We start from the raw sequence: 27860 nt of genomic DNA on the forward strand, positions 1-27860 counted from the left end.
TATATATATATATATATATATATATATATATATATATATATATGTTTTTTAAAGATTTTATTTATTTATTTGACAGAGCGAGATCACAGTAGGCAGAGAGGCAGGCAGGGAGAGAGAGAGAGGGAAGCAGGCTCCCTGCTGAGCAGAGAGCCCGATACGGGACTCGATCCCAGGATCTTGAGATCATGACCTGAGCCGAAGGCAGCGGCTCAACCCACTGAGCCACCCAGGCGCCCAGTTGTTAGGTTTTAAATGAAAGTCATAACTATGGCTGATTGGTGTAGCTTTATCTGAGTATGTCTACAGTTCATTGGAACCTGTCTGCCCAGGAGCAGAATAGTAAGGCTTCCTAAATAGACATGGTTCCTCTGATTTGTTTTTACCCTCAGGATTCTACTGAGAGAAAACATGAGCTACAGAAGAGGGAAATTACCAAAACTTGTTTGCTTTCTGATCTAGGTTCAGTTGTCAGCTACGGAGTCTGAGGGTGTGTCCATGTGGATGACCTGATAGAGCCGCCCTTGCCCCCTTCACACCCCCGTAACCCAGCAGATTCTGCGTCAGCTGCACTATTTGCCGGACCACCCACCAAAATCCTGTGCTGCTGGCTGTTCTTTGATCTGTAAACCTGAATCTGAGCCAGCTGGGTTGAGACAGAGGAGGCCGGGCTGTTCCCCTGCAGTCACTTCCTAGGTCTGGTTCTCACCTAAGAAAAAAACGAGTCACCCTCTAAGTCAGATAGTGGACAGGAGCAGGTAACTCACAAAACACCAAGAACTAAAGAAATAGATGAAATGACCACCCTCATCAAAATAAAAAGGGACAGAAATAACAGCAACACCTTAAAGCCATTTTCGTTATCCACCTGGCAATCTATTTGGCAAAGATTTCTTTAGAAAACAACTCCCAGGATTTGCAAACAATTACCAATAGGGAGGTAATTGGCCGTTCTGAAAGCAAGCTGGCAGTGCACATCAGGAACTGTAAAAATGTTTGTTCTAGAATAGAACATTTCATCAAAGGTTCAGAAAGATACGGGAATTAGGTACAAAATGAAAGTGACAATTTCAAAATAACTAGGAGACAGAATTCCATTTTTGGCAATATTAAGGTCAGAATGGCCTAGAGAATCTTCAGTTACAAAAATATCTAGGACTTGTGGAATCATTATGTTGTACACCTGAAACTAATGTAACCTTGTGTGACAACTGTACTTGAACTTAAAAACAAATCTAGGGGCCCCTGGATGGCACAGTCGGTTGAGCATGGGACTCTTGGTTTTGGCTTGGGTCTGGTCTTGGGGTGGTGGGATCGAGCCCTGTGTCAGGTTCCATGCTGAGCACATGAAACTTAGGTTTCTCTCTCCCTCTCTCTCCACCCCTTCCACCTCTCTCTAAAATAAATAAATAAATCTTAAAACAGAAACAAATGTAGAACCCTATTTACATCACCCATCAGAAAATCAATCAAGAATGTCCTTGAGGGGTATTTGGGTGGCTCAGTGGGTTAAAGCTTCTGCCTTTGGCTCAGGTCATGATCCCAGTGTCCTGGGATTGAGCCCCACATCAGACTTCATCTCAGCAGGGAGCCTGCTTCCTCCTCTCTCTCTGCCTGCTTTTCTGCCTACTTGTGATCACTGTCTGTCAACTAAAGTCTTTGGAAAAAAAAAAAAAAGTCTTTGAATGACACATTAGACCAGATAGACTGAACATCCATATATAAAACATCCCCTCTAAACAACAGAATATACATTCTTTTCCAGTGACATGGAACATTCTTCAGAAGAGATCACATGTCAGACCACAAAAATGAGTCTCAATAAATTTAAGGAGATTGAAACCATAGCAAGCAGCTCTCATGGTATAACACTAGAAATCAATTACTATAATAAAACTCGAAAAAACAAATATTTGGAAGATAAATGACATGGTCCTAAACAACAAGTGTGTCAACAAAGAAATCAAAGACGAAAAGAAGAAATACTTGGAGACAAATGAAATTGAAAACACAGTGGTCCAAAATCTTTGGGATGCAGTGAAAGCAGTTCTAGGAGGAAAGTTTATAGTGATATAGGCCTACCTCAAGAATCAAGAAAAATTTCAAATAATCTAACCTTATACTTAAAGAAACTAGAAAAAGAAGAAAAAGGTTAACAGAAGGAAGGAAATAATGAAGATCAGAGTAGAACTAAATGAGAAATAGAAATAGAAAAGATGAGTGATATCAACCTTTTGTCTGTACTGTCATTTGCAAATATCTTCTCCCATTCAATGGGTTGCCTCTTTGTTTTGTTGACTGTTTCCTTTGCTGTGCAGAAGCTTTTGATCTTGATGAAGTCCCAAAAGTTCATTTTCCCTTTTGTTTCCTTTGCCTTTGGAGACTATCTTGAAAGAAGTTGCTGTGGCTGATATCGAAGAGGTTACTGCCTATGTTCTCCTCTAGGATTCTGATGGATTCCTGTCTCACATTGAGGTCTTTTATCCATTTCGAGTTTATCTTTGTGTACGGTGTAAGAGAATGGTCGAGTTTCATTCTTCTACATATAGCTGTCCAGTTTTCCCAGCACCATTTCTTGAAGAGACTGTCTTTTTTCCACTGTATATTTTTTCCTGTTTTGTTGAAGATTATTTGACCATAGAGTTGAGGGTCCATATCTGGGCTCTCTACACTGTTCCACTGGTCTATGTGTCTGTTTTTATGCCAGTACCATGCTGTCTTGGTGATCACAGCTTTGTAGTAAAGCTTGAAATCAGGTAACGTGAGGCCGCCAGTTTTATTTTTGTTTTTCAACATTTCCTTAGCGATTCGGGGTCTCTTCTGATTCCATACAAATTTTAGGATTATTTGCTCCAGCTCTTTGAAAAACACCGGTGGAATTTTGTTCAGAATGGCATTAAAAGTATAGATTGCTCTAGGCAGTATAGACATTTAAACAATGTTTATTCTTCTGATCCAAGAGCATAGAATGGTCTTCCATCTTTTTGTGTCTTCTTCAATTTCTTTCATGAGTGTTCTGTAGTTCCTCGAGTACTGATCCTTTACCTCTTTGGTTAGGTTTATTCCCAGGTATCTTATGGTTCTTGGTGCTATAGTAAATGGAATCAATTCTCTAATTTCCCTTTCTGTATTTTCATTGTTAGTGTATAAGAAAGCCACTGATTAATGTACATCGACTTTGCAAATGACAGTACAGATAAAAGGTTGACATCCAGGATCTATAAAGAACTCCTCAAACTCAACACACACAAAACAGATAATCATATCAAAAAAGGGGCAGAAGATATGAACAGATACTTATCCAATGAAGACATACAAATGGCTCTCAGACACATGAAAAAATGTTCATCATCACTAGCCATCAGGGAGATTCAAATCAAAACCACATTGAGATACCACCATACACCAGTTAGAATGGCCAAAATTAGCAAGACAGGAAACAGCATGTTTCCAGAGGATGTGGAGAAAGGGGAACCCTCTTACACTGTTGGTGGGAATGCAAGTTGGTGCAGCCACTTTGGAGAACAGTGTGGAGATTCCTCAAGAAATTAAAAATAGAGCTTCCCTATAACTCTGCAACTGCTCTACTGCGTATTTACCCCAAAGATACAGATGTAGTGAAAAGAAGGGCCATCTGTACCCCAATGTTTACAGCAGCAATGGCCACAGTTACCAGACTGTGGAATTTCCCTTTCAAGATGCCCTTCAACAGACAAATGGATAAGGAAGATGTGGTCCATATACACTATGGAGTATTATGCCTCTATCAGAAAGGATGAATACACAACTTTTGTAGCAACACGGACAGGACTGGAAGAGATTATGCTGAGTGAAATAAGTGAAGCAGAGAGAGTCAATTATCATATGGTTTCACTTATTTGTGGAGCATAACAAATAACATAGAGGACATGGGGAGATGGAGAGGAGAAGGGAGTTGAGAGAAATTGGAAGGGGAGGTGAACCATGAGAGACTATGGACTCTGAAAAACAACCTGAGGGTCTTGAAGGGGTGGGGGGTGGGAGGTTGGGGGAACCAGGTGGTGGGTATTAGGGAGAGCACGTATTGCATGGAGCACTGGGTGTGGTGCAAAAACAATGAATACTGTTATGCTGAAAAGAAATTTTAAAATTACAATAAAGTGGAGAAAGATTAAAAAAAAGAAAAAATGAATGAAACCAAGAGCTGATTCTTTGAAAAGATAAACAAAATTGATAAACCTTTAGCCAGACCCATCAAAGAAAAATGAAAGAGGACTCAAATAAATAAAATAATAGATGAAAGAGAATAGTGTTCTCTTTGGCAGCACTTATACTAAAACTGGAATGATACAGAGATTAGCATGGGCCCTGTGCAAGGATGACATTGAAATTCATGAAGTGTTCCATATTTTTCTGTGAATTGTGTAAGACTCATGAATCGCAGAACTGTACCCCAGAAACAAATAATACATTATATGTTAATAAAAAGATAAAAATAAATTTAAAAAAAAGAAAGAGGAGAATAGTTGACACCACATAAATGCAAAGGATTATAGGAGACTACTATGAAAAACCATATGCCAACAGATTGGATCATAAATTACCTATAAGAATGAAAAAATAACAAGAAGTATACAACCTTCCAAAACTGAATCAGAAAAACAGATCAGTTACTAATAATGAAATGGAATTGGTGATCAGAAAACTCCTAACAAACAAAAGTCCTGGACGAGATGGATTCACATTTGAATTCTACCAAACCTTAAAGAAAACAAATAGGAAGGAAAGCTTCCAAATATATTCTATTAGACCAGCATTACCCTGATACCAAAACCAGACAAAGACACTGGAAAAAAAAAAAAGCCCAAACCAAAAAAAAAAAAAAAAAATTGTAAGACAATATTCCTGATGACCATAGATGCAAAAATCCTCAACAAAATACTGGTAAATTATATTCAACAATACATTAAAAGGACCATTCAGTATGACTTATTTTGGAGATGAGAGGAGGGCTCAATATCCAGAAAACAATGTGATACACCACATTAACAAAATGAGAGATAAAAATCATATGATCATCTCAATAAATGCAGAAAAAGCATTTGACAAAATTAAACATTCATTCATGATTAAAACTTCCAAGAAAGTGAGCTTAGAGGAAACATACCTCAACTTAATAAAGGCAATATATGACAAACCCACAGCTAATATACTCAGAAGTGAAAAACAGATTTTGCTCTTAGCTCAGAAACAAAACAAGGATGTCCACTCTCACTGCTTTAATTCAACTTATTACTGAAAGTCCTAGCCACAGCAATCAGACAAGAAAAATAAATAAAAAGCATTCAAATGGGTAAGGAAGAAGTTACAACATCCTTATTTGCAGACGACATATTATACATAGAAAACTCTAAGATCTCTCTCTCTCTCTCTCTCTCTCTCTCTCTCACACACACACACACACACACACACACACACAGCTATTAGAAGTAATAAGCTGAGTAAAGTTGCAAGATGCAAAATATTCAGCTATCTTTTGCATTTCTATACCCTAATAATGAAATAGCTGAAAGAGAAATTCAGAAAATAATTTCATTTACAATTGTACCAAAAGAATAAAATACTTAGGATAAACTTAACCAAGGACATGAAAGACCTGTACTCTGGAAACTACAAAACATTTTTGAAAGAAACTGAGATGATCCAAACAAATGGAAAGACATACCATGCTCATGGATAAGAAGAATTCGTATTGTTAAAATATCCATACTACCCAAAGCAATCTACAGATTCATTGAAATCCCTATGAAAACATCAGTTGTATTTTTCATGGAACTAGAAGAAATTATTCTAAAACCTGTATGGAAACACAGAAGACCCCAAATAGCCAAAGCAATCTTGAGAAAGAAGAACAAAAGCAGAAGTGTCACTATCCTGGATTCCAAGATACTACAAAGCTTTAATAATCAAAACAGTATGGTACTGGCACAGAAACAGACACATGGATCAGGAGAACAGAGTAGAGAGCCCAGAAATAACCTACATTTATATGGTTAATCTATGACAAAGGAGACAAGAATATACAATGGGGTAAGACAGCCTCTTTAATAAATCATTTTGAGAATACTGGACATCTACATGTAAAAGAATGAAATTGGACCACCTTCGTACATCATACACAAAAATAACTAAAAATGGATTAAAGACCTAAATGTGACACCTGAAGCCATAAAACTCCTGGAAGAAAACATAGGCAATAATCTCTTTAACATCAGCAATAGAAACATTTTTCTAGACATGTCTCCTCAGGCAAGGGAAACAAAAGCAAAAATAAACTACTGGGGCTACACTGAAATAAAAAGCTTGTGCACAGTGATGGAAACTATCTACAAAATGAAAAGGCAACTTACTCAATGAGAGAAGATATTTTCAAATGATATATATGATAAGGGGTTGATATACAATATATAAAGAACTTATACAACTCAATACCAAAAGAACTCTCAAATCATCTGATTAAAGAATGGGCAGATGACCTGAATAGATATTTTCCCAAAGAGACCTGCAGATGGCCAACAGACACATGAAAAGATGCATAACATCATTAATAAGGGAAATGCAAATCAAAGAACTACATTGAGATATTACCTTACAGTTGCTGGAATGGCTAGTATAAAAAAAAAAAGCAAGAAATTACAAGTGTTGGTGAGGATGTAAAGAGAAAGGAGCCCTCATATACTGTTGGTGGAAATGCAAATTGGGGCAGCCACTGTGGAAAACAGTATGGAATTTTCTCAAAAAATTGAAGATAGAAATATCCAGTAATTCCACTACTGGGTATTTATGCAAAGAAAACCAAAACCAAAACACTAATTCAAAAAAATATATGCACCCCTATCCTATGTTTATTACATCATTATTTATAATAGCCAAGATATAGTAGCCACCCAAGTCCATTGATAGATAAATGGTTAAAGAAGGTTTGATACACATATACAACACACATACACAGTGGAATATTACTTAGCCATAAAAAATGAGATCTTAACATCTGGGACAACATCGGTAGACCTAGAGGGTATTATGTTTATGAAACAAGTCACCTTGAGAAAGAAAAATGCCATATGATTTCACTTAAATGTGGAATCTAAAAACCAAATGAATGGACAAACAAAAAAAAAAAGCAGAATCAGCCCTGTAACTAGAGAACAAACTGATGGTTGAAGAAGGAGGAGAAGAGAATTGGAAGATGGGCAGAATGAGTGAAGGGGAGTGGGAGGTATAGACTTCTAGTTATAAAATGAGTAGGTCATGAGAATGAAGGTACAGCATAGGGTACATACCATCAATGATACTGTAATAGTGTCCTACGGTGACAGATGGTAGCTACACTTGTGATGGGCACAACATAACATGTATAATTGTCCTATCACCATGCTGTATACTGAAACTAAAGTGACATTATGTATCAACTATAGTTTAATCTAAAAATATATATCTAGAAATGTTGGATAAAATATAACAAAAAAGCACCTGGGTGGCTCAGTTGGTTAAGCAACTGCCTTCAGCTCAGATCATGATCCTGGAGTCCTGGGATCGAGTTCTGCACTGGGCTCCCAGCTCCACAGGGAGTCTGCTTCTCCCTCTGACCTTCTCCTTGATCACACTCTTTCTCACTGTCTCTCTCTCAAATAAAATAAAATATTTTTTAAAATATATAACAAAATGTCTGACTGAGCTCCAAAGATACAAAAAGGGAATACCCCAGAGGCCAAACAATGAAAAGGAATGGAACACCAGAGACATAGGTGGGTTGATACTGCTGCTACCCCAGAATTGATTATCTGAGTAATCTGGAGCTCCTGTGTTAACTTCCTGGTGAGGACCGAACACCAAGCCCATAGACTGTGTGGTTGTGTGGGAGGGGGAGTTGAACCCGAGTCTCATGTGTAGCTGAGATCATTGAGAGTCTAATTCTTGAGTGGCAGGTTGTCAAGATACCATATCTATATTGTCTCTTCTTTCTGTAGCCTATCAGCTGATCAGTTTGGCAGGTCTATCAGTATTCAAAATGTGATTCTGCCTCTAGGAAACTATCCCACACATTATAGGATACTTACAAAACTTCTCAATCATTATTAATGAGTGTGTTTAATATGCTTTATTTTAAGAGAAAAAAATGAGAATCTGTCCCATGTCAACAAGAGTAGAATGATTAAATGAATACTATATAGCCATTAAAAGGAATGAAATTGATCTCCATGTATGAAAATGGAAAGGATGTCAAGACAACCTGTTAAGATTTTTTAAAAGGCAAGCTATAGAACAGCATTATTCAACTAATGAATCATTGAACATTATATCAAAAACTAATGATATGTACTGTATCTTGGCTAGTTGAATTTAAAAAGATAAATAAAACTTTAAAAAATTTAATGATTTATGAAAAAAAAGAACAGCCTTATTCAATAGACACAATGCAAACCACATAGTAATTTCAAATTTTCTAGTAGAAGTACTTTAAAATGTAAAAAGAAGTAGGTGAAATTCATTTTATGGACCCAGCACACTTCCGCTGCGCAACTTGAAATTAATTTTAATAGTGTACTTTATTTGACCCAATGTATCCAAAATATTTAAGCATGTAATCAATATAAAATTATTGATGAATTATTTTGCATTATTTTTATATAAGTCTTCAAAACCTGATGTGTATTTTATACCAACACCACTTTTTAAGTACTCAGTAGCTGCTTTTGACTAGTGGCTGCAATAAGGGACAGAGCAGCTGCAGAACAAATATGTAGTATCCAGATTTTCAAACAACTTTAAAACCAGCTACATAAGTATTGTATAGAAACCAAAAACATGGGGCGCCTGGGTGGCTCAGTGGTTTAAGCCGCTGCCTTCGGCTCAGGTCATGATCTCGGGGTCCTGGGATCGAGTCCCACATCGGGCTCTTTGCTCGGCGGGGAGCCTGCTTCTCTCTCTCTCTCTCTCTCTCTCTGCCAGCCTCTCTACCTACCTGTAATCTCTCTCTGTCAAATAAATAAATAAAATCTTTAAAAAAAAAAAAAAAAAAGAAACCATAAACACGGGTGGCTTGTGGCTCAGTGGGGTAAGCATCTGCCTTTAGCTCAGGTCAAGATCTCAGCGTCCGAGGATCAAGCCCCATGTGGTGCTCCTTGCTCAGCAGGGAGCCTGCTTCTCCCTCTCCCTCTGTCATTCCTCCCAGCTGTGCTCACTGTCTCTCTCACCCTCTCTCTTTCTCAATTATAAAAAAAAAAAAAAAAGAAAGAAAATTAAAAAAAAAAACAGAAAACACTAAAGATATGCAAGAAATGACTAAAGAAGCCATCTTTATGGAGTGGGGTTGTGGGGAAAGGTGTTCAGGGATTAGTTTATAAACATCTCTATTTGAATTTACTATATGAGGGTTTTAACTACTGAAAAAGTAAGAGTAAAAGAGAATGTTCTGGAGTTAGATGGTGGTGATGTACAATGTGTACCAGAAATCACTGAATCTTAAACTCTGAAATGAAGATACCAGTGAATGTTTTGTTACCCAAATTTTATCTCAGTTTAAAAAAAAAAAAAAGATATAGAACATAATTCCCAACTCTGGGGGGGAGGAATAAGACTAATGTGTTAGGACTGGTGATGGGATTTTATTTTTTAATTTTTTTTATTTTTTTTATTTTTTTTTTTTTGGTGATGGGATTTTAAATGCTTTTAATTTTTTCTTATGTTCTCTGATCCTCATGTATGTATTTCAAATAGAGGTGGTTGAGGAATAAAAGCATTTAGGAGAGAAAGGTCTTCTCCCTTGACAAAATCTGTGTGCTTTGGGAACAATGCTATATTCTCATTGTGTTGGCAAGTATGCGAAGTCGAACCCTTGTCCATCCTGTGAAGTATACATCTATCTGTGCCATATTTAACCACCATTTAGTAAAACAAAGTAGGCTTTGCTTTTTGCTATAGGGTGCCAAATAACAGAACTGACAGGTCTTTCCTTCCCTGTGTCTTTGGATGTCGCAAGAACAGGCTGTGTGTTTGCATTTTTGAAACAGAGCAGCAATAGGTCTCTAGCTCAGGGTGCCTGGCTTCCAGTTTTAGAACTAAAATTCTCTTTGACCTGGCAGGCTTCCTGTCCTTGCTTTATGCTTCTGCTGCTCCCCTGGTAAGATGAGGTAGTGAATGCTTGCTTCTTTGGTTTGGGGAAGGGAATGTGTTAGATAAGTTCTTCAAAGCACTAAGAGAAGAAAGGTCCAGAAAAAATAAAAGGTTATTCAACTCCCCTGGAGACTGGAATCACCCAAAAGTAAATGGAGAAGAAAGAACTTATGTAACAACTCTTTGTCTTCCAATAAATAAACAGATAGGAGCGGAGCCATGGAGTCCCCAGGCTTCTCTTAACCCTTGAATGGACAGTATTTTCCATAGGCTTGCCAGAATGCTGAGATTTCCGCCGTGTGTGCTTAGGGAAGTTGTTTTGTTTAGACCTCAACTGACATCTTTTTCTTCCAGTTACTCCTTAACCAGTACATGAGGGAGAATTCAGAGGACAAGATGACATTGCTCAGGTTTTAATTGCCTTGAACCCTTCTGTGGTTTAAGCTATTTGTTGAGTGGGACTTATTTCGCTTCAACTGCACAGTTTGTTGTGACTTGAAGTAGAACCTCCTGGACCAGGAAAGGAAGACAAGATGTAGGAAGTAAAGAAACAGGCTGCAGAACAAATTGTAAACCTGATCCCTTCAGTGTTTTGAAAACCTCTGAAATTATGTATCTGTGTATCTATCTTGTATCTATGTATTTTGTCCTCTGCATACCTACCTATGAATCCATCTTGGTGAATGATAGAAATGGCCAAATCATGACCACTCCCTACCCCTGGAAGCAAGAATAGAGCTTACAGAGACCAGGGTACAAGGAACGACTCTCACTTTTTACCTTACACGTTTCTGTGCTGTTAACTTGTTACTGGGTTGTTTCGGATCAAAAGAGATTTAATAAAAATTGCCGACTGTAATCATAACTGATCCTCTGACAGTCCTCTCAGACGTCTCACAAAGTGTCCAGAAAGAGTTAACACAGAGAATTCCAGATGTGTGAAGTGAGGACAAACTCCTGATTTGCTGGTGGGGTGGGGGAAGGGTTCGAGGTGAGAAGCCTCAGAAATGAGGAGGGGAGTGGCGGGAGGGCTGGCCACCTCCATCGCACCCTAACCAATAGCACAAAAGTTCTGGGCCCAACGCCCATATGTGCAGACTATTTCAGGAGTCAAGAACTGCATCTGAGGCTGTTGTCACTGTAACCTGTGAAAGGACACTAAGAGAGCTTCCAGGTTTCTCTCCTTAGAGGCTGTTTCTCCTTTAGCTGGAAGGTAAAATCTCAAGCCTCAGCTAATCTGGGGGTGGTAACTGGGATGTAAGCTTTTTTTTTCCTCTATGGTGTATTGACTTCTTTTTCCACAGGGCAGTAAGATGCTTATGGGACAGGACTTTATTTTTACTGATGACAAGATTAATGCTAAATTTCTAACCATGTGGAATTGTTTTTCCTGGTTCTTCTCTGCAGAGGGCAAGACACGGTCTGTTGAAGCATTAGGGAGATTCTTGGATAGGCTTTGCTTGGAAAGGAGGCAACACATAATCTTTGATGGTTTCACAGTTTTCATGTCATTTCCTTTCAGTTGCACTGAGAGCTGTTAAAATTTTACAGGCATTAGGGTTGCACACAGCAAATCTCACAGTAGATAAGTATTCAATGGAACGGTCTTTGCTAATGTTATACAGTGGGTTCTTGCTTTGTCTTCTATCTCAGCAGGTCTTAAAATTCCCCTCATTCACAAGAAAACATGAGAAATTTGGCAAAAGAAGGCAGTTTGAAAAGAGATGCTTAGTGAAATCACTCTGATTTGTAAGCCCAAATATGGCCCCTCAGGATGGTGCTCTGTTGCTAGAGTCACAGGGACCTCCTTTTTCCCATAGGCTCCACGAATGATGGACCCGTATGTGATTCAGATGAACGGCAACAGCAGCCTCCCCTCCGTTCTGGATATGCATGTCAACATTGGTGGGAGAAGCTCCTTACCAGAAAAAAGGAAAAGCAGGAAGGCCAGATGGTCTGTGAAGCCTTCAGACATGTCCAACAAAACTTTCAATCCCATCCGGGCCATCGTGGACAGCATGAAGGTGAAGCCAAATCCAGACAAAACCATGATTGCTCTGTCGATTGGTGAGTTGGGGGCTCTTGGGTGAGGGGCGATCACTGTTGCTTACAGCTGGTTGGAGAAGATGGGAATAGAGGTAGAGTCTGAGCACTGGGCATGGAAAAGTAACATCTTGGTGGCTTTTTCTTTTCTCCCATGAAAAGGTGACCCTACTGTGTTTGGAAACCTGCCTACAGACCCTGAAGTTACCCAAGCCATGAAAGATGCCCTGGACTCGGGGAAATATAACGGCTATGCCCCCTCCATTGGTAAGCTTCTCCTGAGACTCTAACCAGTGGCTTCCAAATCTTTAGTGCCCTTCTATTAGGAATAAATTTCGAGCGGTTCTCCTTGCTTCCTTGATGCACAGTTCCCAAGGAAAGGCTAAAATGCAGTGGTCGTTTGGATTTGGGGAACGCGATCTCAGAATGCTTAAACACAGCCAGCAGAGTCCAGCTTCTTTCCTCGCTTCCTCTGGCACGCGGAGCCCTCCTCTAAGCTTTCTTCTTCCTCGATTGCACTCCTATCCTATCACTGCTAATTCTAATAGGAAGGCCTGGGGTGTCATTGCAGCTGCTTGCTTACTGAACCCTCCAGGTCCTAAATTAATTTACTTAATGCATATGTAAATAGCTTCTTGGCTTTATGTCCCCTTCTCCGTACATATGGCGATTATTTTAACTTGAGTTCTAACCACATTAAATGCTGTTTTAAACGTCTCGGGTGAAAGAGATAAAAACAAACTAGAATATAAAGAAGGGGTTTTCCTCCTGAAGATGAGAAGGTTCTTTCTGACAGAAAGAAATATTCCTATGTAGGTGGTTTTAAAATATAAGTTTTAGATGTACAGCTATATAATATAATATAATAAATTTATATACTACAAAGTGATCACCACCACAAGTCTGGTTACGGTCCGTCACCATACAGTTGACCTCTTCACCCATTTTAACCATTCCTATTCTTATTTATGTTTAACTGTCTCCATCTATTAAACATTTCCACATCAAGCATTGTAATAAAATCCGTGATCCTTTGGCTTTATTTCAGTGTTGCCCATCTCTCTATTATGTGCACCTAGCAACATATTCTTCTCTAAAATTATTTTTACTTTTTGTTTGAATACAGTTGACATACAGTATTACCCTAGTTTCAGGTGTTCAACATAGTGATTCAACGTCCCTGTAGGTCATGCCGTGCTCACCACAGCGTAGCAACCATCTGTCTCCATATACCGCATTACAGTATCATTGACTGTATTCCCTGTGCTGTGCCTTCTATCCTCATCACTAACGCATTTCATAACTCGATCCCCTTGTCCATTTTTCCCCATCCTCCAGCCCATCTCCCTTTGGCAGCCATCAGTCCGTTCTCTGTATTTATAGGTCTGATTTAGCTTTTTTGTTTGTTTGTTCGTTCATTTGTTTGCTTTTTCGATTTGACATGTAAGTGAATTTGTCTCTCTCAGCCTGCCTTATTTCACTCGACCTAATACCCTCTAAGATCCATCCTTGTTGTCACAGAGCCAAGCCATAATTACATATTTCTAATGCAGAATACAAGTCCAGTTTCATGCTAAAATAGAATTTTTTAAAAGATTTTATTTTTATTAATTTGACAGGAAGAGAGCAGAAGCAGGGGAGCAGCGGGTGGAAGGACAGAGAGATGCAGGCTCCGGGCTGAGCGGCGAGCCTGAAGTGGGGCTCAGTCCCAGGACCCTGGGATCATGACCTGAGCCGAAGGCAGAGGCTTAACCGACTAGTGAGCCAACCCCGTGCCCCACTAAAATAGAATTTTATTTTATTTTATTTATTTATTTTTAAAGATTTTATTTATTTATTTGACAGAGAGATCACAAGTAGACAGAGAGGCAGGCAGAGAGAGAGGGAAGCAGGCTCCTTGTGGAGCAGAGAGCCCAATGCAGGGCTTGATCCCAGGACCCTGGGATCATGACCTGAGCTGAAGGCAGAGGCTTTAACCCACTGAGCCACCCAGGTGCCCCTTAAAATAGAATTTTAAAAATACTTCAGAGAGGTCTGAGGGACAAAACTTTTAGGTTTGTTTTTTACGCTTTTTAAAGTTTCATACAACAAAAATTTAAAAAAGGGGGAGCCTGGGTGGCTCAGTCAGTTAAACCCCTGCCTTTGGCTCAGGTCATGATCTCAGGGTCCTGGCTCGAGCCCTATGTTGGGCTTTCTGCTCAGCAGGGAGCCTGTTTCTCCTCTCTCTGCCTGCCTCTCTGCCTACTTGTGATCACTCTCTCTCTCTGTCAAATAAATAAATAAAATCTAAAAAAAAAAAAAAAAAAGACTAAAATGTGATTATAAAACAAGTTTATAACTTTTATGCCCAAAATATTAGGGAACTGATTCAACCTGAAAAACCAGAGCCAATTCTCCATGTGACAGATATTCAAAGGATATGAACATTTCCTGCCAAAAGAAATACAGATCATAATGTATATATAAGAAAATGCTCTTCCTTATGAATACTTAAGGAAGTGCTGATTTGTATAACTTCAGAACATTTATTTTTATTAAGTGGAACATTATGAAATAGTGTATCTGGACTTTCTGAGTGGAGGTGGAATCTTTATGGAAAGCAATTTTGTAAAAGATAATTTATATCATGGTAACTCTACCTCATGTTTGTAAGCCAACATTTGGAAATATTGTTCAAGAATAAAATGTAAAAGAAAAATATTGTGCAAAACCACAAATAGGTATATCATATGATCTAAAAAACTTAAAAGGGACCCAGTGTATTGAATGCATCGACTGTAACTTTTCAAAAAATATAGTGCCTGGAAGGGATATAGAAATAATCTGAATCCTGCTTTCTTTTTTTTATGAAAAATAAAACATAATCACAGTAACCAAGATGGTGCAGAGTATTTTATGGTTTGGAGAGTTCTCCTTGTTATTAATCATACATTTGAGCTTTTTTTTTTTTCTTACGATTTTATTTATTTATTTGAGAGAGAGAGAGAGAGACACTGAGACAAAGAGAGAGAGAGCAGGAGCAGGCAGAGGGAGAGAGAGAAGCAGATTCCCTGCTGAGCAGGAAGCCTGATGTGTGCTCAGTCCCAGGACTTTGGGATCATGACCTGAGACGAAGGCAGATGCTTAACTGACTGAGCCACCCAGGAGCCCCCATACATTTCAGCTTATTATAAAAATGTAAAACATAAAGTCAATCTCCTTTCTCTGTGGTGGCTGAGAGCTAACCTGAATAGCACGTACTCTAAGCAGGAGCAGAAGGTCGCAGGAAGCCCTCTTGGCTCTCAGGCATAGTGGTCAGCTTCTCCAATCTACACTTTCAGGCTACTTATCCAGTCGGGAGGAGATTGCTTCTTACTACCACCGGCCAGAGGCACCCCTGGAAGCTAAGGTAAGTCTTAGACCCTGTATCAGCTCTGAAGCAGTTCTGCAGTATCGGGCAATATGTATCTTCTTCCTTGTTTCTGTCCCACAAGGAATCAGGGTTTGGGGGCGGGGGGAAGGTGTGGAGAATTTCCCTTTGGCAATTTGAGGACTTCTCATATAGTGAAGCTGCCAATCCATGGTTATATACATATATATTCAAATATTTTCTTTATTTATTTGTCAGAGAGAGAGAGAGAGAGAGAGAGAGAGAGCAAGCACAAATAGGGGGAATGGCAGGCAGAGGGAGAGGGAGAAGCAGACTCCTTGCTGAGCAGGGAGCCTGATGCAGGGCTCGATCCCAGGACCCTGAGATCGTGACCTGAGCCGAAGGCAGATGCTTAACTGGTTGTGCCACCCAGGCATCCTCTAATCCATGATTATATTTAATGTCATTACAATATGATGATGATGTCATTACAATACAACTTATGTGGTCTCCTGTCTTAAGGAGCCTCAAAGGACTCTGAGTTCCCCCTACATTTGATTCTTCACAAAAGTTCATTAAAAAACAATAATTCATGAACACCAAATAAGTAACATTTAAAAAAATTTTACCAATAGGATCTTTTCTTAAGTTTGTAACTTCCCTCTTTCTCCTGAGGTCCACTCATTTGGGAAGATCAATGTACTATGGCATATCAAATTGATGGCTGTGCCAAGTTTAAATGTCCCTCTCCCTCTATTGTATATTCTGTGTGGTTGATATTTCTTAACATAAGAGGGGCCCTCAGTCTATATTTCAGAGAAGAGTCAGGCTTTAAATTTTTGGTCAAAATAACTAGCCAAGTGAAAAAGTCCAAGGTCAAAATGATCTCTCATGGAAATCTCTGAGTCACAGCTGCTATGTCCTTTTTAAAGTCATTTACTTCCTTTTTTTTTTTTTTTTTAAGATTTATTTATTTAGTTGAGAGAGAGAGAGAGAGAGAGAAAGAGCAGGGAAGGGCAGAGGAAGAGGGAAAGAGATAATCTCAAGCAGACTCTCTGCTGAGTGTGGAGCCTGACTTGGGGCTGGATCCCATGACCCTGAGATCATGACCTGAGCTGAAATCAAGAGCCAGATGCTTAAATAACAGAGCCACCCAGGTGCCCTCAAGTAATTTACGTCTTTTAAGTGGTCAACATTTTCAACATTTAGTACTAGGTGCCTAAAGTCCGTCTTCTTAGTATAGTCCTTTACTACTTCACTTAGAACTTGTAAAAGTAAGTTTATTCTTGCTTGCCACTCACCCATTGGATAATCTCTTTTCTTCTGTTGCTGTTGGAACTCCTAACAAAGTGAGCCTTTTATTTCTTTTCAGGATGTCATTCTGACTAGTGGCTGCAGTCAGGCTATTGAACTTTGTTTAGCTGTGTTGGCCAACCCAGGACAAAACATCCTAGTTCCGAGACCTGGTTTCTCTCTCTACAGGACTTTGGCTGAATCGATGGGAATTGAGGTCAAACTCTACAATTTATTGGTAAACAACTTTTTAATTTTAGACGCAAGTGCTCAATTATTATGTCGTAATAATATATGACAATTATCTTAGCACAGAAAGATCTGGAAGTGGGTGGTGGAGGCCACAAACACATTTTATTTAGAAGACAGTGTTAGGTGAATGTTACCCCTGAATTTTTCAGAATCATCTTGGTCTCACCCTTTCTTCCTCCCTAGCCAGAGAAGTCTTGGGAAATCGACTTGAAACAACTGGAATCTTTGATTGATGAAAAGACAGCTTGTCTCATCGTTAACAACCCATCAAACCCCTGTGGGTCAGTGTTCAGTAGAAGTCATCTCCAGAAAATTCTGGCTGGTAAGTCCATCAGACTTCATTTGACAGGAGCAGATATGGGAATGGAATCCTTTAACTGTTTCCTGGAATGAGAAATGGGGGATGGAAAGGGGGAGCTCCACGGGGTTTCCCAGTGAATAACATGCCACTGGAAAGGTAGGACTTGTCTACAAGGGGAAGAAGGCAACACTTGCCCCTGCACCATTCCCCTCTGTGGAAGAGAGAGTTTGAAATATCCAGTTGATTAAATGGAAAATTTAGGCTCTGTACCCTCGAAGAGTATAAGAAGAGTATATAGTTCTTAAAGAGGAAAACAAAACACACAAACATGGAATGCAAAATAAAACAAGTCCAGGTGAATATTAATTGCTTAGGCAATTCACAGTAAATGATTTCAGCCCATTTCTCTTCTTTTCAGTGGCTGCAAGGCAATGTGTACCCATCTTAGCTGATGAGATCTATGGAGACATGGTAAGTCTTGGGCAGGATATATCACTACAGTAATCTCAATTCCAAATTATTTCATGGGACCTTTAGCATCTAGAATAACCAGAAGTAATTCTATAATTGCTAATCATTTCAGTACAGCAAATCAGTATCCCTGCACTCTTAAAAGTATACATAGATTGGGGTGTCTGGGTGGCTCCATCGGTTAAGCATCTGACTCTTGATTTTAGCTCAAGTTGTGATCTCAGTTTTGTGAGATGGAGTCCTCTGTCAGGCTCCACATTGGGTGTGGAGTCGGCTTGAGATGGTCTCTTTCCCTCTCCCTCTACTCCTCCTCCCCCCACTTTAAAAAAGCATACATATAGATCTACGACACCTTAGCCAATTTTCCAAAGTCCAAAAAGCTGAAAATCTGAAGATTTTTGAAATTCATCTGGTGGAAAAACCTGACTTGACCTGATACAAAGATATTTGAAGATTTTTGATGTATCTCACTTACAGATCTATATATTTGTCAAAAATGTAGGGAAAGGTCGGGGCACCTGGGTGGCTCAGTGGGTTAAAGCCTCTGCCTTCAGCTCGGGTCATGATCCCAGGGTCCTGGGATTGAGTCCCACATCAGGCTCTCTGCTCGGCAGGGAGCCTGCTTCCTCCTCTGTCTCTGCCTGCCTGCCTTTCTGCCTACTTGTGATCTCTGTCAAATAAATAAATAAAATCTTTTTAAAAAAATAAAAAAATAAAAAATGTAGGGAAAGGGACAGAGATGTTAATCTGCTTGATTAGGAGTGGTGTTCCCGACTGCCTTTGGGGTGTTACGTAACATATGATACATGTGCTACATAACGTCTCCAAAATCCAAAAAATTCTGCATTCTGCAACAAATATGGGCCCAGGAATTTCAGACAAACAGTTGTGGGCCCCAATTTTACTTTTAGATTTCTAATTCCAACAGGCATTCATTCCCCAGAGCAAGCTTCATTGAGTTATACATATACATATTCCTGGGCCGGGGTCAGTGTCCTCACTGTAGGCTTCCTTTAATCCAGACCAGACACCAGGTTAAATATCTTGGGACAGTCTCCTTTGAAGCCTCTTGGGCTCCCATTCATGCTTTGGGTAGGATGAGCCCAGGAATCCAAGGCCCCGTCCCTAGTTATACAAAGTAAAGGGTGGGAGGTTGGGAGACATGGGATCTGGAGGAAAGTAAGCCAGGAGACAACTCGAACAAGCATCTACTCTCCTCAGGTGTTTTCGGATTCCACATTTGAGCCTCTGGCCACCCTCAGCAGCAACGTGCCCATCCTGTCCTGTGGAGGTCTGGCCAAGCGCTGGCTGGTTCCTGGCTGGAGGTTGGGTTGGATCCTCATTCATGACCGAAGAGACATTTTTGGCAACGAGGTAAGAAAAATTTGGTGAAATGGTACTTCTAATTTAGTATATATGTATATATTTACTTTGCACGCGTAGTGGTTAGGAGGTGATTTGTTTTGTTGTTGTAGTGTTTTGGTTTTTTTTTTTTTTTTTTTTTTTTTTTCTTTCTCCTTGGTCCCGTAGTTCTGAGTGCCTGGAAAAATGCTGGTAAAGAGAGTACTAGTTATTCCTTTCCAAAACTCAGTTTTCCTGTACCTGGCTCTGTGAAGAAGTTCCATCCGCTTCTAGTTTTCAGACCGCAAAAAAGGAAACAATAGTGGTAATGATCCCTGGTGCTATTTGCAGGCTTACGATGTGCCAGTGTTCAAAATACATCATTTTAATTTAATCCTCCCAGCAACCCAATGAGGTCAGGATTAGTATCATCTACCTTTTATGGCTGAGAAAAGTGAGGCACTAAGACATTGTAGCATTTGCCCAGAGTCATACAGGAGGTATGTGACAGAGCTGGGCTAAAACCCAAGCGGTCTAATCCAAGAATGCCACTAGGCACCATCGCTTCTTCAGAGATGTAAAGCCTGATAAAAAGAATGGTCAGAACAAGAATCCCCAAAGCTGGAATGCTTAAGGAAGGCTAAATAATCTGTTTGCTGGGGCACTTTAGATCCGAGATGGGCTGGTGAAGCTGAGTCAGCGGATCCTGGGACCCTGCACCATTGTCCAGGGAGCTCTGAAAAGCATCCTGCATCGCACCCCTCAGGAGTTCTACCACAACACCCTGAGCCTCCTGAAGGTAAGCGCAGCCCGTGGCCTTCCACTCTGGCAGGCAGGGAAAGTCACCAGAGGAATTAGGGATAATGGGTCCTCATTTCTGGAGCAGTGTTCCATGACGGGGCTTCCAAATCAGGAGGTGGCATCAGTGTAACCGGCCACCTGACATTTCTCTCATTTCTGGTACTTCACTCAGCTCCTGGTTGAAAGCTTCCGGGGATAAGACTTTTTCTTGTTGACCCTTTATGCCAGGAGAGCAAACTTAGACTCCTTGCCTTCGGTGTGGGTTCTACTTTTAATGACTTGGTTTTCTTTCACTTAAATTTTGTCCCTTGACATCTTCCTGCCTCCTGTTACAGTCCAATGCTGATCTTTGCTATGGGGCATTGGCTGCCATCCCTGGACTCCAGCCAGTCCGCCCTTCCGGGGCCATGTACCTCATGGTAAGTATGTGGGTGGCGGGTAGTTGGTATAGGGCAAACAAGCCAGTCTGCAGCACTCACAGAGACAACCAACTGAGCTTCCGGGCCAGGCAGTTTAGGAATTCCTTATTCTGAATTGCCCACTAACATGATTTAACCTCAGTGTTAAACAACAACAACAACAACAAAACACCCTTTAAAATGACTTCTTAATTCCTTGATTCAGAAAATCATTTTATGGGTAGATACAGGGAAGACAGAAGATAGAAATAAGAAAAAGAAAAGACACAAATAAGAGGCTTTCCACACCATTGTACTTTTCAACTAGGAATGGTACTGGTTCCCTAGGAGTGTGTGGGAATATATGGGAGTTTTGTTTGTTTGCAGAATGCGTTATGGCAGCTGTGGGGAGATGCTCTTGGCATTTTTGTGGACTGGGGATACTAAGTATCTTGCAATAGGTGGGATTGTTCCATGCAATCAAGAATTGCCTGGCCTGTAATGCTTTTTAGAGAAATACTGGCATTCTGTTTGCAGCTCTCATTTATCATCATCCAGGAAGGAACTCTTCAAAAAACTTAAATATTAATATAAATATAATTCTCTCTTCCCTATGAAAAATTCCATGACCTCATAAGTGTTAGAACTCTTAGTTTTCAGTAGTGGCATTCCAAGATACTTTGTAGAGCAGTCCCTACCTTAATTTCTAGCATAGGGAGTTGGTCTGTTTTCCCTCCTTCTGATAAATTTGCCTCTCCCTGTTATTGGTATAGGTTGGAATTGAGATGGAACATTTCCCAGAATTTGAGAATGATGTGGAGTTCACGGAGCGGTTAGTTGCTGAGCAATCAGTCCACTGCCTCCCAGCAACGGTGAGTGCTTGTGTCTCTCCTCAGGACATTCTCAACTGTTTCTAGAGCCTCAGGAGCTCTCCCTGAGCTGGTCTTTAACCTGATTTTTTTTTTTTTTTTGCCCCAACAAAGTGTATTCTCATTTGATAAGATTTAAACTGATGTGTCTCATGGCCTCGATTTTAAGATGTGTTTCTCCCCCATCATTATCCCATCTGTACTGGGGAGAAAAGTTGTGGTGGAACATTTTAGGTGAGGGGAGACAAGCCTGTCCCACAAGTCCCTTTCAAGACGAATTAACTGTTATAGACTTAGCACCTCAATGATGGTGTCAACTGAGAAAAGAAGCAGAACTAAAATAAAACAAAAACATTTATTTGGAGTCTCAGAATTGGAATTCGGGGAGCACAGATTTAGACAGCAATCCAAATAGTGTACTTCCACTCCCAACCCTCCCCATCCCCCCGGAACAAAAGTCAAGGGTTTTTAAAGACAAAAGGAAATGCTTATATTTATTGTTTATAGAATTTTGATTGGTGGCAGAAAACTAATCTTGGCTGAATATAATTTGTTACTAAGGCTATCACTGAGCAAAGACTCTTATACAGCAAGTTGCAGGAAGGAGTACATAAGAATTCTGGCTGAGTCCTTGTAAGATTGGTGGTTTGGCCCAGTTCAAAAGTTCATGGATTCACCAGTGAAGAGGTGCCTAAAGTCCATCTTCTTAATAACCTCCTGGGTCCATTTTAAAACCCCCTGACATAAGTTACCCCATTTCATTTCATTTCACCTTCCATGGTGGAACTGAGCAAACCGACAGCTCTGAGTCAATGACGTCACTGCTTTCTGCTGATTAGGACCCTGATCATTTTAGGGAGGTTTAGTACAAGATTCAATTGCTACAAAAATAACAGGCTCTTATCTCTGCAGTGCTTCGAGTACCCGAATTTCTTCCGAGTGGTAATCACGGTCCCCAAAGTGATGATGCTGGAGGCCTGTAGCCGGATCCAGGAGTTTTGTGAGCTGCACTACCATTGTGCGGAAGGGAGCCAGGAGGAGTGTGACAAATAGGCCCAACTCCATTCTCTTGAGTATGTGTCCCATCCAGGGAGGGCTGGACTGGGCGTTGCTATTCCTAAAGTGGAATCAGATGCCCCTACTGGGAGAGGGGCCTCAAAAGCAGATCAAGGATTCAGAATTGCTCCTGCTTTCCCCCCAACTATGTCCATGTACACACACCGAATCCCAGAAGCTCCTCTCACTTTGCTCTGCTGGAGTGACTCACTAATTCAGGAATCTGCCCCCTCCTGTATTGCTTCCTCCTTTTCCCCTGAGAGTACTAGGTGAGCAAAATTTACCAGAAACTGGTAGAGACAAGAAAAGTAAAAAAAGCTCATGATGAGAGAAATAAAAGATTGAGAGAATTTGTGCCCCAAACATTTCCTCATGCTATAAGTAAGAGCACACTCTTTCCAGTCAGGTCTGAGGCCCAACTCTGTTACTGCTTCACTTCAGGTATACTTTGCTTTGTGCAATAGAACTATAAACGAAAGAAGTTGGGGACACATATATTTCATTAATTACATTTTAAACACAGTAGGAAAATTTTCTAATTTGAAGGATCCCTTACAGAAACTTTCTTGTTGATTTTTTAAAAGAATTATTGATTTTACAGGGCACCTGGCTGGCTCAGTCGGTAAAGCATATGACTCCTGATCTTGGGATCATGAGTTTCAGCCCCACTTGGAGTGTATTACATACATACATACGTAAATAAGTAGAATTATTGATTTAAAGGTAATCAATGAACTTTCTAAATTTAGATGTGTGTACATCAGGGTTTCTTAAAATGAGGGCACATCTATATGGAAAAAGAAAAAAAGGAGGAATCATAGGACCTTCCCAAAATACTGTGGTGTAAGGGCCAGAAAGATCCTCACTTATCATTTTTATGGAATCATTGCTTTTTCTGTAAGGTTAATATTGATTTATTCATATATATATTATATTATCTTTTCATATGTTTTCTAAGAAACATTTATATTGACAAGATCCTTTATTTTGTCAAGAGCATAAATTATTGTTTTCTTTTTTTAAAAAAATAAATTTTACTAAGTATGCTCTTTTGTGATGTGGTTATTCTCCTCTGTGGGGAATTCCTATTTCCAGGTGCTGTTCATTGTTCAGTCTGATTGGTGCATTCTAGGCTTCATTTGTTTCTTTGTCCATGTTCTGACATTGGGAATTACTTAAGAAACACTATTCCCGAGGGGAGCCTGGGTGGCTCAGTGGGTTAAGCCGCTGCCTTTGGCTCAGGTCATGATCTCAGAGTCCTGGGATCGAGTCCTGCATCGGGCTCTCTCTCTCTCTCTGCCTGCCTCTCCATCTACTTGTGATTTCTCTCTGTCAAATAAATAAATAAATAAATAAATAAATAAATAAATAAAAAGAAACACTATTCCTGATACATCTCATTTGGGAGTTCAACTTTTGGCTTCCTACTTAAAAACAAGGCAAACCAAGAAGCAACATTATAAACCTCTGACCTTTGACTTCCCACTTCCTACTTTTTTGGACTCCCAATCTCTGGTGCTGAATTCCTATGCTCTAGATCCACTAACCACTCACCGATGAATGAAACTGAAGGGGTTATTGACCCAGGGAATGAGAGGTATGAAATGTCTTTCATTATGGGCCTCTTGCCTGCAAATCCTCTTATGCCCAATTGACAAGTTTTTTTCCTCATGACCTCCCTTAAAGGAAAAAGCATGAAATTATCTTGCAAGGTTGGGGGCAGGGGTATACTATAATCAGTCTGGAGATTACTCACTAAGAGAAATTTTCCTTATCTAGAAGAGGAACTTCAGGTCTCAACCCTGCCAGTCACACCCGTTCAATTTCCTTTACAAAAATAAACATCAAAAGTCCATACTTAGTGAGTTCCCACTAGAATTTACCTTATAAATGTGTCAAATCCAAAGGGAACATAAAACAATTGAGATGATAAAGATATGTTTCCTGTATGCCACCAATGCCAATAATTTTCTTAAAGTACCCGGTTCCTCTTTTCCTATACGCCCCTGGCCCCAACCCCCAAAAGATCTCTGTCCAGAACTATACAGGAAGACTTGGTGGTTTACACAAGACGTTTTATCTTAACATGTGCATATAATTCTAACCAGTTTACTGATTTCTACTCAGACGTCTTAAACTTCCAACTTAGTGTGTACATTTTGATAGAGGAGTCAAAAGGAAATACTCAAAACATTAAAAAAAAAAAAATGCACACTGAGCAATTTCAGAGGATGCAAACAAACAAAAAGCCAAAAACATTTCTCTTGCCGGTGTCCTTCACCCACCCAGTCTCGTGTCCCCTGAGGTAATCAGTTAGCAGTTGCTGGCCCATTCTTTGAGATTATTCTGTGTATAGGTAAACATGTGTGTGTGTGTGTGTGTGTGTGTGTGTGTGCGCGCGCAAGTGCGCGCGCTAAGTTTTCCTTTCTTCAAAGTATTACCCAACTTTGTAATTCAGCTTCCTATGGAAGACAAGTAAGGGGTATTTCTGAGGTGTCCGACACCTCCTGGATGTTTAGATAAAAAGAAGCCCTGGGCGGGGCTGCTTCCAAACAAGATTAAAATTCCCCCCGGAACAGCTTTCCAGAGCGCTCTCGGAGGGCCGCAGGAGAGACGGAGGCCTCGGAGCGTCTCAAAAAACACTGCATTTAAGCCTGTGAATTCACCTTTCATGCTAGGCCAGAACACCGCCTATCGGGTAACTGGCAAGTACCACACAGCTGGTCCCACAACACACCCGACCCCACACCCTAAAAACCAACAACGCCCTAACCCGGCAGGAGTGGAGTCGGGTGAGGAGAAACCCTCGCTGCGCAGGCGCCGACACACGTGCGGGGCGCCCTGCAGCTCAGGGAGCATGCGCCATCGCGGGCTCCGGAGCGTCGCACAGGGCGCAGGCGAAGACGCTGAGAGGACTTTAGCAGGCGCTGGCTTTTTCTTGTTTGGGGGCTTCGGTGTTTCCTCCTGCAGCTTCTCTCTGGGACTCGCGCCCTGTGGAGAGATTCTCTTCTTCGTTTTGTCCCCTGTCTGGGCCACATTTGGCGGGAGACGTCCCGGAAGTTGACATACCTCTAGGTATTGTAAACACCTGTTAAATAAGTGAAATGTGCATTTTTCTTTTCCTCCCTCTGGGCCAATCCCAACAAGTCCGATGAGTTGTGATACAGAAGCAGAAATTCCCCGTAGCTCTTGTTAGCTGACAACAGTTGTGTGGTCCCTGAAACTTTACTCCAAAGAATTGTGTTCCTCATGGTCCCAAGTATCTGGCGTTTCTGTTCGGATCTCTACTCCGGCAGAAAAAAATGAATCCACCGCTCTGCTCCACACACTCCGCACATTACCGTCGGGACGGGCTGTGTTTTAAGCACCTTAAAGGTTGAATTACAGATGTCGTAGTTCGAGAAGAACGGAATTCCGGGTACATCTTATTCATACTCTGAGTATTTTAAACCATTTGGGGATATTTTTTGTAAGCAAGTTTCATGGGGTTTCCTAGAACCTGCAAATCGGGATGATTTCTGTGGGTCGCACCTTCCAAAGAAGCAGTCGCTTTCCGACATTCCAGCTGAAGTAGATCATGTAGGAGGTGATGCCATTTCTGCAAGGAAGCAATGAGATGAACTAGTAAGCGTCTCCGAATTTTCTATCAGCGGTTTCAAGCATGGAAAAGAATTCTTGCTCTTTGAGGCGTTTACTCATTTGGTAATTCAGTAATTGCACTGAAATGTAAAGTACATTATGGAATTCAGAGTACATCATGCCACATTTTAAAAAGCCACAGAAGTCCTTACTCTAGCAGCATGTATACTAAAATTGGAACAATACAGAGAAGGTGAAGGTGGTACTAGCAGTCCAAACTGAACAGCACATTTAAAGGATTATACACCATGACCAAGTGGGCTTTATTCCAGGAATCCAAGAATGGTTCAACGTATGAAAACAACACGAGCATCTCTGTTGATGCAGACAAAGCACTTGACAAGATTCTACACTCTTTCATGATAAAAACAGGCAAGCTAGAAATAGGAGGAAATGACATCAACATAATAAAGGCCACTCTAGAAAATCCTGCAGCTAACGTAATAGTGAAAGTCCGAAAGCTCTTCCAAGGATTCCCACTCTGGACAGTTCTACAGTTCTATTCACCATTATGTTGGAAGTCCTAGCCAGAGCAAATATGCAAGGAAAAGAAAAGGCAACCAAATTAGAAAGGAAGCAGTAAAATTATGTCTATTATTAGATGACATGATCTTATAGGTAGAAAACCCTAAATATTCCCCCAAGAAAACTACTAGGAAGAAAAAAAAATCTGTTAGAACATATCACCCATACTTCAATTAAAAATTAAAATTAAAAAAAGCAAAAATGAAAAAAACCCACTTGAACTAACAACTGAATTCAGCAAAGTTGCAGGATACAAAATCAATGCACAAAAATCAGTTGTGTTTCTATACACCATCAACAATCTGAAAAGGACATTAAGAAACTAATTTCACTTACAATAGCATCAAAAAGAATAAAATACTTGGGAATAAACCTAACCAAGGAAACGAAAGGTGAAAAGATGCTCAACATCACTAGTCATCAGAGAAAAGCAAAACAAAATTACAATGAGATATCCATGTCCTTTAGGATGATTACAAAGAAAAAAGAAAGGCAGGGAGGATGGAAAGGAGAAAGAAAGGAAAAGAAAAAAAAATGCTGGAAAGGATGTGAAGAAATTGGAATTGTTGTTCACTCTTGGTGGGAATGTCAAATGATGTATCCACAATGGAAAACATTGCAGTTCCTCAAAAAATTAAAAATTGAACTACCCTATAATCTAGCAATGCTACTTGCGGGCATATATCCAAAAGAATTGAAAGCAGGGTGTCAAAGAGATATTGTAAATCTGTGTTCATAGTAGTAGTAGTCACAGGAAGCAATCCAAAGATGTTCGCTGATGGATGAATGGATAAACAAAATGTGGTATATACATACAACAGAACACTATTCAGGCTTAAAAAGGAAGGAAATGCTATAATATGGTTAAACCTGGAGAATATTATATTAAATGAAATAAGCCAGTCACAAAATGACAAATAATGTATGATTCCACTTCTACCAGGTATCTAAAGTAGTCAATTTCATTGAAACAGAAAGTAGAATGGTGGTTACCAGGCATTGGGGGGAGGGGGAAAAAGAGATTTCTGGTTTAGTGGGTATAGAGTTTCCTATTTGAAACATGAACCAAGTTCTGGAGATTTGTTTTACAACAGTGTGAATATACTGAACGTTACTAAACTGTACACTTGCACTTAGAAATCATTAAGCTGGTAAATTTTACGCCATGTTTCCTTTGTATCTAATAAAATAGATCCTAATGATGAAGTTCTAGAACCTAGGTGAGGTTTGGTGGGCTGAGGGCCAGAGCCAATGACCAAGAAAGAATTCTTGAGACATCTTTGGTACAAGATGGTGGTTTATTAAAGCACGGGGACAGGACCCGTGGGCAGGAAGAGCTGCTGCCCCGGGTTGTGAGGGATGGCAGGTTC

At 40.2% G+C, this 27860-nt stretch overlaps 1 protein-coding gene and 1 non-coding gene across 2 annotated transcripts; both read left to right on the forward strand.

The window, feature by feature from the left end:
- Positions 1-4285: 4285 nt before the first annotated feature.
- Positions 4286-4389, forward strand: LOC132006287 (U6 spliceosomal RNA). The gene has a single exon (XR_009401053.1). It is a non-coding gene; the product is annotated as a U6 spliceosomal RNA (small nuclear RNA).
- A 6868-nt stretch (positions 4390-11257) lies between these two features.
- On the forward strand, positions 11258-23372 carry TAT (tyrosine aminotransferase). Its single transcript, XM_059382143.1, has 12 exons — positions 11258-11365; positions 11973-12219; positions 12358-12462; positions 15516-15583; positions 16917-17075; positions 17273-17411; positions 17809-17861; positions 19083-19235; positions 19873-20001; positions 20339-20422; positions 21175-21273; positions 22183-23372. Exons 2-12 carry the CDS (start codon positions 11982-11984, stop codon positions 22321-22323), a joined length of 1368 nt encoding a protein of 455 aa, XP_059238126.1. The 5' UTR covers positions 11258-11365; positions 11973-11981; the 3' UTR covers positions 22324-23372.
- The last annotated feature ends 4488 nt before the right edge of the window (positions 23373-27860 follow it).

This window comes from Mustela nigripes, chromosome 17 (genome assembly GCF_022355385.1).
Source record: "Mustela nigripes isolate SB6536 chromosome 17, MUSNIG.SB6536, whole genome shotgun sequence".
NCBI lineage: Eukaryota > Metazoa > Chordata > Mammalia > Carnivora > Mustelidae > Mustela > Mustela nigripes.